The sequence below is a fragment of the Equus przewalskii genome, chromosome 8, assembly GCF_037783145.1.
Source record: "Equus przewalskii isolate Varuska chromosome 8, EquPr2, whole genome shotgun sequence".
Taxonomy (NCBI): Eukaryota; Metazoa; Chordata; class Mammalia; order Perissodactyla; family Equidae; genus Equus; species Equus przewalskii.
Genome location: NC_091838.1, coordinates 72867318 through 72887517, shown reverse-complemented (window position 1 = coordinate 72887517; position 20200 = coordinate 72867318). Strand labels below are relative to the sequence as shown.

Below are 20200 nucleotides of genomic sequence, written 5' to 3'. Positions count from 1 at the left end.
TCCTGAGTGGAAGTGCTCAGAGAAGAAATCTCGTCTCTTGTTCGTTAAGAGCAGGGTGTCAGAATCAGAACCTGGACCTGAATCCCAGTTCTGCCACTTAACAGTTGAGTGAGCAACCTGAGCAAGTTAAGTACTCACTCTGTGCCCCGGTTCACCATTTAACATGAAGACGTAGTTGAAGTGCTTCTTAACTTGTATTTGGATTGTTCTGAAGAGTAAATAAAGTAACCTTTGTGGGGTGCTCAACATGCTTGGCATGTGGTGAATGCTCAGCCCATGTCAGTTCTCGCTGTTACTCAGGGAGGAGTGATGCATCCTTCTTATATACACGTGGAAGGGTAAAGCTTTCCGAATCCATCCGTGCCCTCAATTCGACGTCCTGTGTTCCACCTGTGTGTTAAGACGCAGGGGTCTCTGGGGAACTGAAAGAACGCTGACCTTCCTCCAGCCTTTATTTCTAGTTCAGTCACATCTCTCCTGAGAATGTCCAGTCTGACTTCATGATATTCAGCTGGTAAATGTGTCTTTCAGTCTGTTTTGAGTTCAAATGTGGCACAACCAGGAAGCATTATTCTTTGTACAGAAGGGCATACGCAGTGTGAAATCAGTGAGTTGAGACTGCAACTGTTATTTGTAGTGTCTGTGTGATATCTACTAGCATGTCAAACATGTCCATAATGTGTTTGTTGGTGCATCTTTCTATAATACTGAAATTAGTTTTATATAAGTATTTTTAGATTTTTCAGGTAATTGTGGTTCATTTGTGTTTTTATACTGCTGGTAAATCTCTAACGTTTTCCCTTGTAGTTTCTTTCAAGATGGCTTGAAAACAGCTGATAAATTGAAACAGTACATTGAAAAACTGGCTGCTGATTTATATAATGTAAGTTCTTTATAAAATACATGCATTTTAACTTCTTTTGTAGATAACAGTCAGTGAATTTGAAATCTGTATTAGAAGAGAATTAAAGAAAAGAAGACAAGGTTAGGTGATATATCAGTATGGACCTAGCGTAGATAACCTGCCGTTTAACTCTGAAAGTCATCAGTGGTCACATAGTCCAGAGTATGTTCTGGAGGCATAGGAGGAGCAGGGAGGGGAGTATATAGCCCTTGGTTCTAGATGGCTCTCCATTCAGGGTTCAGTAGCATCACACATGTGTGCCTTTCAGTCCACAATTGCAGGAAGAAATTTTGATCCTGGAAGGATAAAAATTGTGATGATATCTCAGTAAGCAGGTTTATGAATTATTTTTTTTTTGCTTGCTTATTTTATATTTTCTCTCTTTTTTTTCCTTGTGTCTAGGTTTTCTTTTATAATAGGAGAATCGAGAGGAAAACTTTTTTAAGAAAAAAACTAAATGCATATGTAGAAATGTCAAATTTGTTCCCCATAAACCATTTAGCAAAGAATAATATTAAAAATAGATGTTTTATGAGTGTAACTACATGTGTTCAAATAAGACTTTGGTGTTACAAATAATACCTGATGTTGTGCTATAACTTTAAAAATACACAGCTGCATATTTTTTCCAACTTTCTTTTTAAAGTTAACATGGTTCAGGTTACAGTTAAGCTCCAAATGATTAAAAAGAGCAGAACCGGTCCCTTGCCCTCATGTGGTACTTCATAAACTTTCATATGCACATTAGTCCACGGGATTCTTGTCATTCTTGTGGTTCTCTCCTGGCCCATTCAGTCACATGGTGGTGTCCCCACTACCACCCTTTGAAAAACCAGAAGCAGTGTTGTTTCTTAATTTTGTTTGAAATCATACTTCAGAGTTAGTTGTCTAGCCTCGATGTATTATTTAATAAGAAAGCATGTTGCATTATTCACTAATTTCAAAACTCACTGGGACTTTCATAAGATGAGAAAATTGTGCCTCCCATATCAAAAATTAGACCGTGTGAAGGACTTTAATAAGGAAATAGCTATATAATTGAATTCTTTGGTGAGTGGTATGTTTGGCTGAATTAACCTCTGCTCATAAATGTAACAGAAGAAATGTTTTTCTCTCATAGATAAAACAGACCCAGGATGAAGAAAAAAAACAGCTAACTGCACTCCGAGACTTGATAAAATCTTCTCTTCAACTTGATCAGAAAGAAGTAGGTGATCTGAGTGTTTCCAGCAGAGCTAATGATGTAAGCGCGGCTGCTGTGATAGCCTGTGTGTTTCCCGATCCGCCAAGCAGTCACGTTGACAGCTTCCTGCAGGGTGGTTTGGGGACGAATGAGGTACAAGATACAAGTGTGCACCTACCATGTTGCCCAGTGTGGAAAATATTTTAGTGCCCTTTCCCTCCTTATGAAAAAGATGCCCCTAGCCCGCAGTCTGCAATTCCATGACCCTAGATTCTCCGTCCTGGCTTTGAAGGTATGTACTTCAGGAGGGCGTCCTCTCAGGCCGCTGAAGGAGAGGCAGTGAAGTGCACTCGCCATACCGTCCTTACATCATCTGTGTCTTTATGGGCAGCCAAAGAGACCTGTCTCATTTTGCCAGGGAAATAGAGGTGTAGTCTGATGGAGAATCCTATAGGAGTTTTGCCCCATGGTTAGGAAAGTTAAGGTGAGATAATCCTTGGATATTGAAATGGAGTATATAATGCAGGGGAGATGTTAGATGAATGCAGTACAGATCCTTAACTATAAATGTCAGTTGTTCATTTGCTGTTCAAACATTTAATTAATACCTACCTAACGTGCCAGCAGCTGTTTTGGGCACTAAGCTTTAGTCCCTTCTGACAAGGAGCTCAGTATCCAGTGGAGAGAGTCAGCTGCAGAACAAGGAGTCATGCCTAGAGTGGTATTGATGCTGTAAGAGGTATATTGGGAGATAGCGTGCTGGCAAGAGAGGAAACTGAACAGGCTCGAACATGAAAACTGCCTGCTGTATTCAGCAGGCTACACACAGTTTAGGGCAAGGTGGGTGGAGGAGTGAGAGATGCGGTTTCTGAGGGGGAAACTCAGGCCTGACTGTGGAGGACCTTGGGTGCCAGGATAAAGGGATGGACTTCATGCCAAGGGTGAATTAAGTAGTGAGCATGGGAAGAGGTACAAATTTGCCTTTTTTTATTATGAAATTATTATGGACTGAATTTAATAATCACATAAAATATAGCAGTTATTATATTGTCAGTTCCTCATGATATTAGTTCACAATTGGAAACTATTTTTAAACTCCTAAAATTTCTGAAAGAGGTTCCGAGTCCGAAACAAAAACAAAGCAGACCCCCTGCTCCAGCAACACTAATCCTTTAAAGGAACACTGAAGGTCCTCTTTACTGAGTGAATGCAGGCCTCTGTTCTTCTTCCCCAAATCCAGTTTTTATATGCACGGTGGGTTTTCTTAAAGTGAGAGAAGTCTGTAGCCCTTTAGCACTGGCACCTGCAGCCTGTGCGGTAGGCATCAGTGGCCTGGAAGATGGCATGCTGTGTACCAGTGTCGTCTGCAGTCTCAGCCAGCGTCTGCACCTGTGCTTTGAGGCCTCCTTGCGGCTGCTCACTGCTGGCATACAAGTCCTGGAAGTAGTCTCCTTGAGTGATTTCTCAGTGTAAGAGCAATAGCAAGACTCAAATGGAGGGGGTGAGAGGTTGATCTCTGTCTGGGGAGAAAATGATGAGTTTTGGACTGACACGGATGTGCTTAACCACTTCCCCCCTTTGTTCTGTTGCACAGGATTACCTCCTTCCTATGTATGGAAGCTTTGTTGGAAAAAGAAAGGACTATTACAGTCCTTGTTGTTTTGCATAGAGACTGATGTATTCTGCTCATGCTAGCTGAAGAGCAAAGTGGCACAGAAGCCTCTTATGTACATGAGGAAATGCACATGATTTGATTTTAACTCCACCCAAATTAATAAATGAGTTTTCATTAGTACCATGTCCAGAGGATTTTACAAGTAAAGAATGTAAAATCTTTATACAGCATGCCTATCCCATTCCCACAGTTTGTCATCTGTCATTGCAAAATTATGTTTAGAAGGTAATGATTTTAATGACTTAAATGCGAAAGGAGACTGTCCACCAGAGCGTTCTCGCCACCGAGCTACTGTTCAGGAAGAATATTAAAATAATCTAAAAAATGACCCGAGGAATGAAAGGCCCGTAAGAAGTTTTTTAACTTCCTCACCTTCACCAAGTTCAGCTTGACTCTGTTAAAAGAAGCTCCTAGAATTTGAACTGTAAATGGGATTCCCAGGTTTTTGGTAGACTTATTGTTTTCTTGTCAAAATAAAATTCTTTGTTGACTTCTGGCAGAAGTTCTATGAAATTAGTTATCTTAAGCTTTGATATGCTTTGATATAAGCTTTGACTCCCAAAGGGACTCTTGGCTACATAACTTTTTAGGGTTGAAAATATTATTTTTAATGATGATACCCATAAATTGTTCCAAAAATTCCACCTTTCTCTTTTGAATCTGTCTCAGTAGCCCATCAGAGCTGGTTTGCACGTTTTTTGACAGATTCTGTGTTCTGCTCACCTCTTTTTTTTACGGTATCAGGCACATTTCCTGGTGCCCAAAATGACCCAATAAATATTTAGTAAGATGGAACAGAAGGAATCCTTTGCCCACTCCATTCATACCTTACATTAGAAATTTGAAGCTTCTGTAATAGAAGTTTAGTTTTAAATTGGATGCCAGAAACATATATAACCCCATTAAATAAATGAGTGTGTAGTTGCTTGCAGTTTAAAAAGATTTGAGATTTTACTCCTTAATAATGGATTTTGTATCTTAATAAGATTTTCTAATAACAGAGTAAGGTAATTTGTACTGCTAATAGGGAATGGCAAATTGAACTAAAAAGGAATATCATGGTTTCATTCTATCGTTTACGTTTCTCAGCTCACATCATGGAATTTCCCCATGATTTTATTTTAAGTTCATTGTTTAAGTTTAGTTTTATATTTTGTGCCTGAATGAGTTTCCTATTTGCATTTCTCTTTCCTTGCTACATGTTGATTTCTATTCTGCTATCAGAGGATTCAGGACCAGTTTCATTCCTTAAGTTGTGTTTTGTTTCGTTTTTTTAAATTATTGTTAGTGTTAACAATTCTCTGAGATTTACTTTTCTAAAAAGAAAATCCTTTTTTCATCTATCTGGAGTGCCCTTCCAAGCAAGCAGAATGGCCATCATTTCTCAAAGTACAGAAATAATAATTTGTGTGACTTTCTTGAGCCATAAAACTCATTAGTAGTTAAATTAGGATTGTTGACACGAGATGTCTGAAACGTATTGCTTCCTTCTTGCCTGGTTTAATGGAATAGGCTCTGAGATCAAAGCCTAGAGCTCAGCCACTGGATTCACCTTTGAAGGCATGTATGTTTGCTGTAAAGCAAGGCCTATTCGATCGGTTTGTTATTCAGAATTTAAAATTTATTTAAGCTAGTAATAGATATATGTAAGGAATGTCTTAATGGTAAGTTCACAGAGTCTAATAGTTTTCATAAGTTACCAGGATAAGTACTTTTTATTTTAAAACTTAGGCTTTTATTTTAAAGGTTAGCAAACTGGTTAAGGTGAGAGATGCATAGTTTTAAAGCTTTCAGACAGACTGGGAATTACGTAGGCAGATAAAGAGAAGTTAGTTCGCTGAAAAGGGTTCCAAGGAAGAGAGTTGTTCTTTTAATAAGAATTACTGTCCATGGAGATTTTGTTTTCAGGGTTTTGAGGAGGTGTAGATATGGCAGCGATCCCTGACTCCAGATCCGTAGTTGAGCAATTTTCCTGTGATTTCACTGGGGTAAAGCAGAAAGCTCTCTGGATTTCTTTATCCCAGCCTCCTGTTGTGTCCCATGCCTCCAGTCTCTACCACCTGATCTGAATGTCCATCCTAATTGTTCTTTAATCGTATTATGGACACATTGCCACCTCCTTCACCAAAACCCTGTGTCATTACTGTTGTTACTGAGACCGTCGCTGGAGGCAGTGGTAGAGGAACGCTGCCCTCTTGGGCCAATCTGAGGAGTAGTACAGCCCCACAGTCATATCTCATCCAGAGAGCAGGGAAGTACCTACCAGGGAGGACAGCACAAGCCAGAGTAAACTCTGAGTACAGGGCGGTGGCCCAAAAGTGAACATGTAGGGGAATTTTTCAAGAGATTCCTACTCCCCACGTCTCCCCAGGTGATTAGAATTGTCCAATTAGAGGTTTCAGCTGGAGGGGATCTGCCCATTTAGTATGAGTCAACTTGCCTGTTAAAGTGTTCAGTTGGCTCTCATTTACCCACACGAGAGAGCAGGGCAGCGTGTGGTCAAAGTGTGAGTGCCCACCTCAGAGACAGCGGTTGTGTCCTGTTGAGTGTCCTCAATACCTTCTCTGTACCTGGTTTCTAGGAGGTGTTCAGGACGTGCTTTTGAGCACAGAACTCATCACGGGTAGAATAGCCTTACAAAGGTGCATTGTCCTAGAGATGTCCCTTCAACTATTGTTAACATTAATTTGCATTCACTGAGCACGCACTATTTGGTCCAGAAGGATCCTGAATGCCAGAGCGAGGCTATCCTGACCGTGGAGGCATGCGGTACACGAGCCATCAGTAAATCATGGCTGATTTAGTCTCCTGCCGCGTCACCATCGCATTTCAGGTGTTGCTTATGAGCTGGATATTTCTATTAAGTTCTCTTGGGGGAAAAAAACAAAGAATCCTCTTACGATTTGTAACTGTTTTTAGATTTTCCGAGTGATTCACTTGGGTTTCCCTGAGGTATTGATTCTCTATATACACATTTCGAGGTTTGTGAGCCGTTTTCTCTTGGTGAAATATGCACCTCATGATCTTCCAATCAGCTCTTTTTTCTTTTCTAACTCAAATGACCTGAAATAAAACTTGATAAAGATAAGTTTATTGTCCTATCACTCAAAGTTTATCATGAGTCTAAAGATGTTTATGTTCTCGTGTTAATTATCTTTACAATGATGTTTTCTCTGTGTGTTATAAAAAGTGCTTAAATTATGAGCGATAAGACTATCAATGAAATTAACTATATTTTCAAATGTTCTCTGCCTTTTTTCTCTGTTGCTTTTGCCCTTCCTGATCGAAGTCTAGGAGAGTAAGTCAATACTTTCTGTGAGAATGCGTTGTCCTACTTCTGTGTCTAAAGCCCCATGTTCTCATTCGACAGTCCAACATTCTTCATTTGTTTCCTACATTTTCACGGTGTGATGGCTGTGTCTGCTCGTGCTGTCTTTCGAAACGATGGGGAGTATCAATGGAGTGCTAATGTTCAACCTGGCTTGTTTGCGTCTGTGTTGTTCTGTTGGCCCTTGTCACACTTTCACCACATCATACACTTTTCACTGCCATAGAGTCATCTTTTTTAATTAAAAGCGTGCTTATAGGTATATTTTACAGAGCTCCAGTTAGTTACAAAATCAGAATTTTATAACAATCCATAATACCTCACTCAGAGGTGTGCTTCTTATCGTGGGTATTTTAGCAGCATATGTGAAGGGAGAAAGGTGTCCCTCAGGGAGGAACACATCCAGGTTGCATGAACTTGGTTTGTGGTCCACTTCCATTTTCCAGCCCTTCCTGTGCTTGCCTCTGCTGCCGGTGTAAACAGGTTTGAGTCATAGAATAGTCTGTCTCTGCCGTGTGTTTGTTTGAAGTAGAGCTGGATTCTGAACTAGACATAGGAGACATGATCCCCACCCCCTCTCTGCCTGGCACATGCTTGTGACTCTGGTGATTATTTAGCTGCCCAGCTTCCTCCTTGAAAATAAAGGCAAGGACCTGACAGTCTTAAAGTTCCATCATTCTCTTAGTGCTAGACCAACCGGCAAGGGCTCAGTGGCAGTAGAGTCAAGGATTTGAGAACTGTCCGAGTGTTTGTTTAACGTGTGGTTTCTCTTTTCTAGGACTCCCAGAGCCGGCAAGGAGGATACAGCATGCATCAGCTCCAGGGCAATAAGGAATATGGCAGCGAGAAGAAGGGGTACCTGCTGAAGAAGAGCGACGGGTATGTATGGGCCGGCCTAGCGTTCCTGGGTGCGCTTAGCATGCTTGCTGGGTGTCAGTAACCTAGGAACTTCTCCCAGCCTCTCAAATAGGAAAACACACTGAAAAGTTTTCTAATGCACTAGGTTCAGACCTTTAGCACTCAGGTTTTCCTCAGGGAAATCTGAGCTTTAAGCTGCTGTCTTTAGAAGCACAGTAATTGTTGGCTCCTGTGACTTGTAACGTGCCATTTTAGGAATGCAGGAGCCGAGTAGAACATGAGGCAAGCAGATGGCTTGCTGACTTCACACTCGCCCACCTCTCTGCTTTTATTCCTTCCAGTTTTCTCTGCTAGGATGGCCACCTGGCCGCCCTAACCCCAGCCTTAAGAGTCAACCTTGATTCCCTCTTTCCTCTTACATCACAGCCAATCTAACAACAAACCCTTCCATTTCTTTTCTTTTTTTTTTTCTGAGGAAGATTAGCCCTGAGCTAACATCTGCTGCCAATCCTCCTCTTTTTGCTGAGGAAGACTGGCCCTGAGCTAACATCCGTGACCATCTTCCTCTACTTTATACATGGGACGCCTACCACGGCATGACTTGCCAAGCGGTGTCATGTCCGTACCCGGGATCCAAACCAGTGAACCCCAGGCAGCCAAAGCGGAACGTGTGAACTTAACCGCTGCACCACCTGGCCGGCCCCAAGCCTTCCATTTCTGACAAGAAATAATACATTTCTTGCTATCTCTGTGGCGCCGCTCTCGATGAGCCACCGTCATCTCTCCTGGACTGTTTCAGTAGCCTGCTAACTGGTCTCTGTCGCTCACTCTTCCCTTCTCTACTTTGTCTCCACACAGCACTCAGAGCAGGTTTTCAAAAACAAAGCACTTCAGGTCCTCCTCATGCTTGAAGTACCCGGTGGCTTCCCGTTGTGTGTCAGCTCTCGCCCCTGCCTCTCTCCAGCCTCGCCTTATGCCATTGTTCTCCTCTGGCCCTGACACACTGGCCTTCTTTCTGTTGCTTGAACAAATGATTCTGCTTCAAATAAGTGCATAAGTAGAATCTTGATTATTCACTCCACTAATTGCCACCTTTTTTTTTTTTAAGAGAAATCCTCTTGTTTTCTGATTGCTTGTGGATATGTGCTCCTTTATCTAAGATGCATACATTTTTTGTTGTATTTTAATTTGTTTGTTAAAATTGTCCATATTTCTCCTATAAATTTCTGGAATCACAGTCACTTTTGCTCATCATTCTACTCATGTGTTCAACAGGTGTCTTCGGGGAGTCTTACTATATGTCAGGCACTGTTGTAGACACTGGGACTATAGTATTCAAGAAAAGAAAGGCCTTATCCCTATAGAGCTTACGTTCTAAGGGGGGAGACAGTAAAGAGGAAGTAAATGGGAGGTCAGATGGTAACAGCGCTGTGGAGAAAGATAAAGCAAGGCAAGGGGTACAGGGTGGGTAGGAGTGGTTCTTGCGGTCATACAAGGTGGTGAGGGAAGACTTGGGTAAGGTGACGTTTGAGCAAAGACCGGAAGAAAGTGAGGGAATGATCTATGTAGAGACCTGGGGGAAGAGGGAGGAGCCAGGAACATGCCTTCCACTGTGGTGACACTCGAGAGTTCGGCATAGCTGGAGTAGAGTGACAGCTAGCAGTCCCAGGAGACAAGGTCAGAGGTGGCAGGGCGCCAAACCATGGGGGCTTGGGGAGCCATTGGTTGAGATGGGGAGTCACGGGAGGATTTTAAGCAGATGAATGCCATAATCTGACTTATTTTGAGGGGTTCTCTCTGGTTACCACGCTGAGAACAACGTGTAGGGTGTAAGAGCAGAAGCTGAGAGACAAGGTAGGAGGCCACTGCAGGAACCCAGATGACGATGATGAGGGATGGAGGGGATAGCCATAGAGAGGTGAGAAGTGCTCAGATCCTGGATAATGAAAGTAGGGACGGCAGGATTTTCTGATTTGGGGTGTAAAGAAAAAAAAGCATCCCCAGCACATAGCACAGCACCTGGCTCTTTGTAGAGTCAGTGAATCTTTGCTGGCCATTAATTGAGTCCTACAAAAAAGTAAAAGAAGAAAAGAAATACGAGTTACCAAAATCACAGCTTGAACCTGGGCTCTTTTTAAGTGACACAGTGATCAAACTGTAGCCCAAACTGCATGGTATCTAGTGTGCACAAATTATTAATTCCACAGTTAATGTACTGGAAAGCCTGAGGCTCAGTGCCCATTGTTTTCCTGACCACCTGTGCAGTGGGCATCTCTTAGGAATGTGGTGACCAGTTACTCTTTCATCAAAAGGAAAGTTAACGTGTGTCCTGTTGTAGGCAAGGGTGTACTGTTAGCTACCTTTTGAAACAGAAGTATGGAACCAGTCCTATTTCTAACAATACTCACCTAAAGTCACAATGATTTTCTTAAAATTATAAGTGCCTGTTTGTGGTTAATATCAACATGCTCAAGAAAAGTCAAAAGAGTCTTTTCTTAGGTATTGTTTAGTTCAAACCCTAAAATGTTCAAGGATATCACCATCTTGTGAGCATCTGTTGTGTGCCTGCCAGACACTGCCAGGTACCTCTCATTTATCTCATTTGACACCTTCTATAGACAAGGCGACTCATCCAGAGAGATTAAGTAATTTGACTCAGATCATATAACCAGTAAGTGTCAGAGCCCCAATTTTTCCTGGTCTTCTGACTTAATGCCGGAGTGTCTCCCCTTCGTGTTTCAAGGGGCCTCCGCTGCTGTTGATCACCCTTGGGATACACAAGGCATATACTGGCGTAAAGTCACCTACTTGACTCCATTCTTTTGGTCGATTCTTCCTTCAGGCACTCATTCCACAGACATTTATTAAGCACTCTAGTGTCTGAGGCAGCCTGCTAGATGCTGAAAGGTAAAAGGTGAGCGAGATGTCGTCCTCACCCTCACCTTGCTGCAGTCTGTTGGGAGGGTATAAGGCCAGAGCTGTTGTATCCTAGAATTGGAAAGGAGGTTGGAAATCGGGTGACCCAACCTTCTGATAATTGCACAGAAAGCAAAGATGAATAATAATAACCCAGAATTGCTTGTGATTGCTTTCTGTGGAGGAGGAAAAAGTTGGAATGCTTATGCATGAAGACAGACTCATTTGCTAACAGTCACTGCTGATGTGTCGTGTGATTTTCTGCTAAGGATCATTTGCATTAGTAATTCCCAACCTTAGTTTTGTAGTGCTCCTTGTTACTTAGAGGATTCTTACACAATGTGAAAAACAATTTAAAATTTTTTAAATAATTTTAAAACTTTTTAGCCCAAAGGCATTTATTAAGAGGCAAAGGAGCAATTGCTTTACATATGTTTTCTCAAAATAGTCCTAGGAGGTGGGCATTGTTATCTTCATGATACAGGTGAGGAAAATAAACCTCCAAGAGGCCAGCAGCGTGAGCAGCGTCACGTGGCTGCTGGCTGATGGCGCTGGGATTGAAGCCCAAGTAATCGAGCGTCAGAGTTGGTCCTCGTTTAGTCGTATCAGGCCACTTTCTAATGGGAAGTTCCTGCTCTGGTGATTCTGTGTGGCGCTGTCAGAACAGATGGCAAAAATCCTTAGTAAGTCTGTTCAGGAGCTGTCCAGACCCCAGCAGAAGTCTGTGGAATAAAAGCTCTGAAAGCATTCGCAGAGATGGGGTGCTGTGCGAGCGGATGACTTGATACTGGTCCCCTTCCTCTGGCGACCTGGAGGCACCACATGAGCAATCTCTATATTAACCAGAGCAATTAATGCTTTTGTGTTACTTTCCTTGACTTTTATTGGCAATTCAAGAGAATGTGGTTTTTTGTTTTCTTTTGTGTTTCCTTCATACACGTGTGTCAGGAAAAACTAATCAATAAGACCTAACTTTATAAATAAAATGAATAGACTGAGCCAGAACAGCTTCCCCAAGATTGACTAGATTAGGTTGGTTATTTGATACTTGAAATGTTGATAGAGAAGGGTGACACTGGTTTCGGCTTAATGTGTACAGGGAATACCTCACCTGTCTTAACAGGCTTTTGTGAGTATAAGATGGAATGCAGAAACTTGTAGAGAATTGGTTACATTAACCAAATATATCGTCATTCAACAGGTATCACCTCGGATCAGACATTCCCTGGTTGGTGATTTAGCTGTAATTTGAGGGCGATTTATCAGTTAGTAGTTTATTACCTCCTGAGGAGTCGAGCATTTTGAGCATAGTGTGTTCAACTTACCTTTGGTCACGATGTCAAATTCTTCTTTCCCTCTGTAAAGCGTGCTTTGGAACAAACCCATGCTTCTAGGACTAGGTCCATATACAAGAAGACAATATTATCTGTGTTGAGAGTTGGTTTTAAATTCATGTTGTAGCAGGCTGCTTACAGGACTAATATAAGAGGGAAAAGGAAACACAAGATGATACTATTTTAAGTGCCTCAGAGAAGCTGTGGTGGTCTCCTCTAAAGTTCTTGGTTTCCATGGCTACAAAAGGCCTGCGAAGCCTTCTCGCCTGGAGGATCACCATTCCCTGCATATGCCATTGACCTGATGGAAATGGTCCCAGCTAGTGTGTTTGGACCTGCCTGCACGTGTGCGCATCTGCCCACCTGCAGCCTCTCACCTGTACCTGGAGCTTCACCAAAAAACCCCTCCAAGTTGAAATTAGTTCTGTTCGGCTTTGTCCAACCTTCAGCGTCGTCAATTCAAAATTTTCGAAGTGTGTATCAGTCATAGCTACTTGTGAATGATTTGGCCACAGTTCACTTTCCCAAATGAATCGTGAACGATTCTCTTACGGGGCTCTGAGGCATCCTTTTGGCTCTGAAAGAATCCTAAAAGAGAGGGGGACAAATTACCAAAAGTGATGTTGCTTCATCCTTGAGCCCTGGACCCTGAGTTACTTTTTCTGTGTCCTGAGGCAGCCCCAGCCCCACTCTTCTTTGCATGGCAGACATCTTGAATTACTTACTTTTTTTGTTTTTTTGAGGAAGGTTAGCTCTGAGCTGACATCTGCTGCCAATCCTCCTCTTTTTGCTGAGGAAGATTGGCCCTGAGCTAACATCTGTGCCCATCTTCCTCTATTTTATATGTAGGACGCCTGCCACAGCATGGCTTAAACCGGCGAACCCTGGGCCACCAAAGCAGAGCACACAAACTTTACCCACTATGCCACCAGGCTTGCCCCTTCATTTTTTTTAATCCAATTTTTAATTACAGAAGCAATAGATTGATACAACCTTCTTGTGAAAGATTCACAGATAGGTTTAAAACTCCTTAACATCACCCCTAATACAAGTCTGGGCCCCCTTCCCAGAGGAGTCCTTCTGTCAGTGTGGTATGCCTCTTTCCAGATCCTCCCCTGTATGTTTCTACATATGTGTCTGTACCCGTGGAAAATTTAGAGTGCTGTTTTATGTCAGAAATTTTTAATTTTTTTTTAACATTACTAGATGATACCTGAATCATCTCAAAACAGCTTGCTTTTTTCAATCAACAATGTGTTTTCGGAATCTACCTAAGTCAGGACATACATAGTTATATTTTTTTAATTGAAGTATAGTTGACATACAATATTGTATGAGTTTCAGGTGTACAACATAGTGACTCGACATTTCTTTACATTACAAAATGATTCCCCTGGTAAGACTAGTAACCATCTGTCGTCATACAAAGTTGTTACAATGTTGACTGTATTCCCTATGCTGTGTATTATATCCCCATGACTTATTTATTTTATGACTGGAAGTTTGTACCTCTTAATTCCCTTCACCTGTTTCACCCATCCCCCTACCCCCTTCCGCTCTGGCAACCACCAGTTTGTTCCCTGTATCTATGAATCTATTTCTGTTTTGTTTGTTCGTTTTGTTTTGTTTTTTTTAGATTTCATATATAAGTGAAATCATACAGTATTCTGTCTGGCTTATTTCACTTAGCATAATACTCTCTAGATCCATCCATATTGATGCAAATGGGAGGATTTCATTCTTTTTTATGGCTGAGTAATATTCATATATATATGCCATATATAGGTATATATATACCACACCTTCTTTATCCATTCATCTGCTGATGGACACTTAGGTTGCTTTCGTATCTTGGTTATTGTAAATAATGCTGCAATAAACATAGGGGTGCACATATCTCTTTGAATTAGTGTTTTTGTCTTCTTCCGGTAATATCCAGAAGTGGTATTAACTGGGTCACATAGTAGTTCTATTTTTAATTTTTTGAGGAACCTCCATACTGTTTTCCATAGTGATTGCACTAATTTACATTCCCACCAAGTGTACGAGGGTTCCCTTTTCTCCACGTCCTTGCCAACATTTGTTATTCATTGTCTTTTTGATGATAGCCATTCCATAGTTACATTATTCTTTTAAACTCCTACGTAATAGTCTGTGTTATGGATGTAACTATAAAATGCATTTATTCTCCTGCTATTAGATTTTTGTTGTTTCCCATTTTCACTATCAAAAACAGTGCTATAATGAACATCCTTGTAGATGCCTACTAGTCTAAATTACCTTCCACCTGGGGTAATAAAAGGCAACCAAAAGTTTTTGGTTTGGGTTTTGGTTTTGTTTGGGGGTTTTTTTTTGGTAATGATTATTACGCATAACACTGTATAATTGTGTGAACCAGATACCATATCAGGTTGTGTTTGACTCACTCTTTAGGCTCCGGAAAGTGTGGCAGAGAAGGAAGTGCGCTGTCAAGAATGGGATTCTGACCATCTCCCACGCCACAGTAAGTGTGTCTGGTAATTTACCACGCTGCACCTCTTATGCCTTCTGGCCACGTGGACTAGACAGCAAACACATGATGAATAACCTGCACTGAAATTTCCCCCAAGTATGTTCCATCTATGGGGTTGGGTCAGATAGTTTAGAATATTCCTTTACAAAAGAAATTGGTCTTAGCTTGTCATGTGGTGTGCTGCCTCCTTAGGTGGCTCCTCCAGAACTTTTTGGTTTTGCTCCCTCAGACCAATCAGGTATTCTTTTATTTTATAATCTTATCTTTTGGGAAATCTTAGTGGTTTTTCTGAAAAAACTAAAGTTGTCTGAATTATAAAGATGACAAAGGATGTTCTTCGCCTGAAAAAGTAATGTAGGAAATGAAATGTTCAATCTTTTTCTTTATTGTTACTATTTATTTAAATTACTCAAAAAGACTGTCATGTTAAAACAGTGAAATAGTAAAATGTCTCAGTTATGACTCCTCTTTCTTTAGGAATAAAGGCAATTTTATAGAAAGTGGAAAATAATAAAGCTAAGTTATTAACACACATATTTTATTTCCCTTCAAAATGTTGTCAGTAAATATACACATACATTATGTAGTTACAGTTGATATTTACGGTCTATCTAGAATTTTTTTATGTATTTTGTATCGCTCATTTCTAACTAAAAGTCCTGTAATTTTGATAGACTTGTCAAAAAAGGTTCAATCTTGGTGGTTGTCAAAAACGTGCACAGTAAAATAAGTAATTACTATTTTTCCCTTTTAAAACTAGCAAGAAATTATTTTTTATCCTTAAAGATGCAAAGATCATAATGAGAAATGTATCAAGCGGGAATGGAATTGGCAGAATATACCAGGAGTCTTTACAAAGACGCATGCGGTTGAACCCTGTAATCCCAGCTTGGAGAACAAGCTCATGGGTAAATTTCAGTATCCTGTGCCAGGTGATGTCTTTGAGTTATGATAAGCAGTTAATCGCTAACAGGATAGTAGAAATGAGGGATGAACATTTATTACAGTGGCAGTTTTTCATTATTCACAACCACATTTAGATTTCCCTCTATGGAAGAGCAAAGGAAGTAGCACTTACTAAGCACTTCTTCATGCCAGATGCTTCGTTAAATTTATTTTACTTAATCCTCCCTACATCCCATGTGGTATTATAACCTTCATATTACAGGTGAAGAAACTGAGGCACAAAGAAGCACATGACTTGGCTAGTAGCTGGCAGAGTTGGAAACTCAAACACGGGTCTGTCTGACATGAGTCCTTGTGCCCCTTCCATTCTGCCTCTCTTCCTGGAGGACCCCATCATCTTACTAGACCACACGCCCCCCAGGGGCACTTATCAGGTTCTGTTCGTCTGTCTTGAGCCCCTTCACAGACCTTGACACTCGGAAGGTGGTCAGTACATATCTGTGACCAAACCCTTCCTGCTGGATGATTGCATGCATCTTAAAAATCATTGGCCTTTGTGGAACCTGAGCGGTTACATCACCTCTGTCCCTTGCCCCCTGCAGAACCTTTGGGCTGATTCCTCAGACGTCTTCAGCTTCCCTCAGGCAGCCCAGCTGAGATTTTTTTAACCATCATGCCTGTTGTGACCAGCCACCCCACCCATCTGATGTCAGAAATTCTGCTGGCAGACTTAGATCACTTAGTAATTATCGCTGAGGCTGTCAAACAGTTATTCGTTCATTCAGGATCTTTTATTACACTGCCACTCTGCCATGTGCTGGACTAGGCATCAAAGATGCACAGGTGGAAAATGACCTGCTCATATTTAATTCCATGCATAGTTACCTTAAGAAACAGAAGTCCTGTGAAGAACTTCTGACAGTAACGAGAACGTTAGTTGATACTAAGCAAGCAGTTACTAAGGGCCAGGTTAGAGACAGTACTTTACTTGTATTACTGTATGTGATTGTTGCCACAACCTACCAGATAAATGCTGTTACTGAGAGAGCTTAGGCGACTTACCCAAGTCAGAACGACTGGTGAATTCTGGGATTTCACGCTTGGAGCCTCCCTGAGTGCTGAATGGTCAGTGATCGCTGGCCGTGCAGGGACCCACTCTGCTCTTTATTCTGGTGACTGAAATACTTGTGGGGCCGTGTCATAAAGATTTCTGATCACAGGATCCACGATTGGAAACACTCAAGGGAACAGATAACGTTTATTGAGTATTCACCACAGGCAGGGCGTCATGGTTCTAAGCACATATCCACAGCCTGTTTTATAGCTTCTGTTATTCCTGTGTTATAGGTGATAAACAGTCTCCATTCTAGGGCTGTGTTTCTTCCTGTGAGAGTGAAGATTCCCACCATCTAACTCGGACTTTTCAAAGGCAGTCCTGGCAGCAGCAGCCTGGGGCTACCTTTTTTTGAATGCTTGCCATGTGCCAGGCATTCACTAGCACAGTAATGCCTTGTAACGTTTAATCCCCAAAACAACCCTAAGTTAGAGGTGATGTTACCTTCAGTTTTCAGCCGATGGAGCTAGGGCTCAGAGTTGTTCCCTTACCCAATTGACACAGCCAGCAAATGGCATGGCTAGGAATTTGGTGCAGGTCGGGACTCCTCTCTTCAACATTCCCACACACCCGAAGACTTGAACTCCCCGTCACCTGCAACCCGAATTCATCCCCAGCATAGGGTCCCAGATTGGGCCATCACAGGACAGCCCTGAAGCGGGAGTGTCTGAGAGTCCACGTCTGGGAGAGGCACGTGCCTGTACATGCAGGCAGGAATTCTTGGATGGCCCAGCCCAAGCAGGGCGTGACTCCCAGCCGTGATTTATTTATAAGAACAATACAATGCAGACAGCCCTGCACTTTGTGATAAAAACCTCAGTGTGGTCTCTCCTGGTTCGGATATCCTGTACTTTTGGGCAGCTCCGAGGTCGACCTGTCTCTGGGCCAGCTCCAAAGGCATCCAGGGTGGTCTGTAGACTGTAAAGCTGCAGCAGTTAGAATGGCGCCCTTCCCAGTTCACGGGCCTGTTGAGAGGTTTCTGCTGCAGCTCTGTAAGGTGTAGATGGAACATGTGGGCAGCAGTTGCCTGGATGTGATTGTGCCTGGTCTTCAGTCAGCTTTCCTGAGCCAGGCTCGTGTCTGACATGGACTGATTTTATTAGCTGAGTTAGGTGTAAGTAGTGTGGGTAAGCAGAGACAAAAACCAGAAAACCCACGGGGGAGATGTTACTCCCTCTCCTCCGCTCCCGGGGAGCATTCTTCCTGTTGAATATACTACAGTGAACGTTTCTGACCATCTGACTTTATATCGAGGGGGAGTTTTTAGTCAAAGATTCGCACTGTGTCCCCTAACTCTCTTTACCTTCTTCTTCCCTGGGATTCGTCTGGCTATGACAGTCCTCAGTAAGCATTCGACAAGCTGTGTAATGGCCTTATCGTGTTCCATCCACTTGCCTTTCTTAAGAACTTGCAGTGGAAGGCAGCGCAGTGTGATGGAAATCACGGAGCTGATGACATGATCAAAGGCACTGCTTGCTGGTAGTTAGATGACCTTGGACAATTTGCTAAAAATAAAAAGAATGCGTTCTCTTCTACCCTTCCTTTTTCTTTCCTGCCAAACACATTGTTGTGGCCAAGCGAGCTGTTGATATGCTTTCTTAAGGCTTTAATCAACAACAGATATCACGTCAGCTGCATTGTTAACTGGCTATAAAAATGGACTTTGGCATCTGTCGGGTTGAGTCTGAATCCCAGCTTTGCCATTTACTTTGTGACATTGAGAAGAGTATGTAACTCCTGAAGTTTGTAGTGAGGATTAGAGGAGATCACATGCTGTGTGTGGGCACTCAGTGAATAGTAGTCATGGCTATTAGTGTTACTTCATTGGATGTCACTGGCAATACTGAAATCTGTTGACAGGCAGCCTCTCCTGCCACAGACATGGGAAACCGTGGGTCTACCTCTCCAGCCCCAAAGCAGCCCAGGGGAAAATGGCTTCCTCCAACTAACTTTGGATTCCCTCCACTGATTTGTGTTAGTCCTTTCCCCACTTTTGTGGCTTTAGGCCACGCTTTTTTGCTGCCAGGTACGTCACTGGTAGTCACCTTCCTGCTCCCACAGAAAGATCTCTATAGCCAGTTTCCGCTGGCTCTTCCTGACTTTGCAAACTCCATTGATGACTTAGAATCAGATTGAAAATCAAGAACAGCAGCTTCCTGGGAAGACATATGGGATTCCATGATCTTTGGAAAAGTGGGTAAAAGGAGCTTTTGTTGTCAGAAAACTGAGAGCCTTTGTTTGGGACCCCTTAACACCAGGGAATTCCTGCCTCCTGCTTGAAAGGCCCCAACCGGTGTCACTTTTGCAAGTTGTTCTTATCACAGTGACTCAGGAAAGGGTCAAGTGTGCCCTTTAGATTAATGAGGCTTGGTCTCTTGGCTTGACCACCCATGCAAGATCTGCTCCAGGGGCCATTCATCTCCCCAGCTCACTATTGTAAGAAGAAATACATTGCTGTGTACACCTGCAAGATTTGCAGCCTGTTCCTAAATGATTTCATCTGCAAATTCATTGCTTTTCACATACCTGTTCAAAGACATAATTTTTTTTTTATTTACTATTCAAAGTAATACAGCAGTGTGGGAATCCAGTGAGAATCTCTGAATTTGCTATTACAGTGATAATATTGAGAGCAGCTTCCATTTATGGACCATCTGTTGTGTTCTAAGCCCAGTATAAGATGATTTTTGTTTCAAAATACCAGTTCTCATAGATATATGCCCACGTTTTAGTCAGCCTCAAAGCTTAATAAGGATAGTGAAGTTTATATCAAGCCACTAAACTATTGTAAATAGATTTCTGTATCTTTGAATTGTTTGCTTGTCCTTTTTTTTACTACAAGCATTATAGTATATAATAAATATAAAACAAATTATCAAAGAAAGGAAATATAAGAATTATAGTTGAAGTACTACTTTATTATAATAATCCTGAAAAATTAATTTCAAAAGTATAAGAAGCTTTGCTTCTCCAGACCCCTTGCTTCCTGAATATATTAACCTCAGTGTCACAGAGTTCAAATATGGGTTGAAAAAGAAAGATGACTACCATTTATTGTGCTCTTAGAGCGTGCCCTGCACTCAGTCTTCAAGCCAGCCCTACGAGATTGGTGCCAACATCTTCGTTTTTCACTAGTCTGGAAGTTCTTACGAGGTGGAAACTATGTCTTAGCTTTGATTTCCCAATACCTAGCAGACTGCCTGACATATAGTTAGTGCTCCGTGAATGCTTTGTGAACAAAATTGCATTTTACAGATGAAGAAACAGACTCAGAGAGATTAAATCTCACGCCTAGGGCCATGCAGGTTGGAAACAGCAGGACCAGTTTTCAAACCCTAAAGCCTGTGCACTCTCTATAAGCCTTTCCTTCTATGCCAACTTGTTGTTAGGTCTCTGAAAGCTTCATGAATTATAATTCTTTGAAATGAAATAAACTTCTTACCTTGTAATTGAATCAGACGTAGGATGTT

At 41.8% G+C, this 20200-nt stretch overlaps 1 protein-coding gene across 4 annotated transcripts in view; it reads left to right on the top strand.

Annotated features, from left to right (window-relative positions):
* ASAP1 (ArfGAP with SH3 domain, ankyrin repeat and PH domain 1) overlaps positions 1-20200 on the top strand; it is a 349074-nt gene that overhangs the window by 259165 nt on the left and 69709 nt on the right. For all 4 annotated transcript variants that reach the window (XM_070630982.1, XM_070630980.1, XM_070630981.1 and 1 more), the window contains exons 10-13: positions 808-883; positions 2025-2111; positions 7869-7969; positions 14632-14701. In XM_070630982.1, the coding sequence (XP_070487083.1) occupies positions 808-883; positions 2025-2111; positions 7869-7969; positions 14632-14701 (334 nt within the window). The remainder of the gene's footprint in view (positions 1-807; positions 884-2024; positions 2112-7868; positions 7970-14631; positions 14702-20200) is intronic.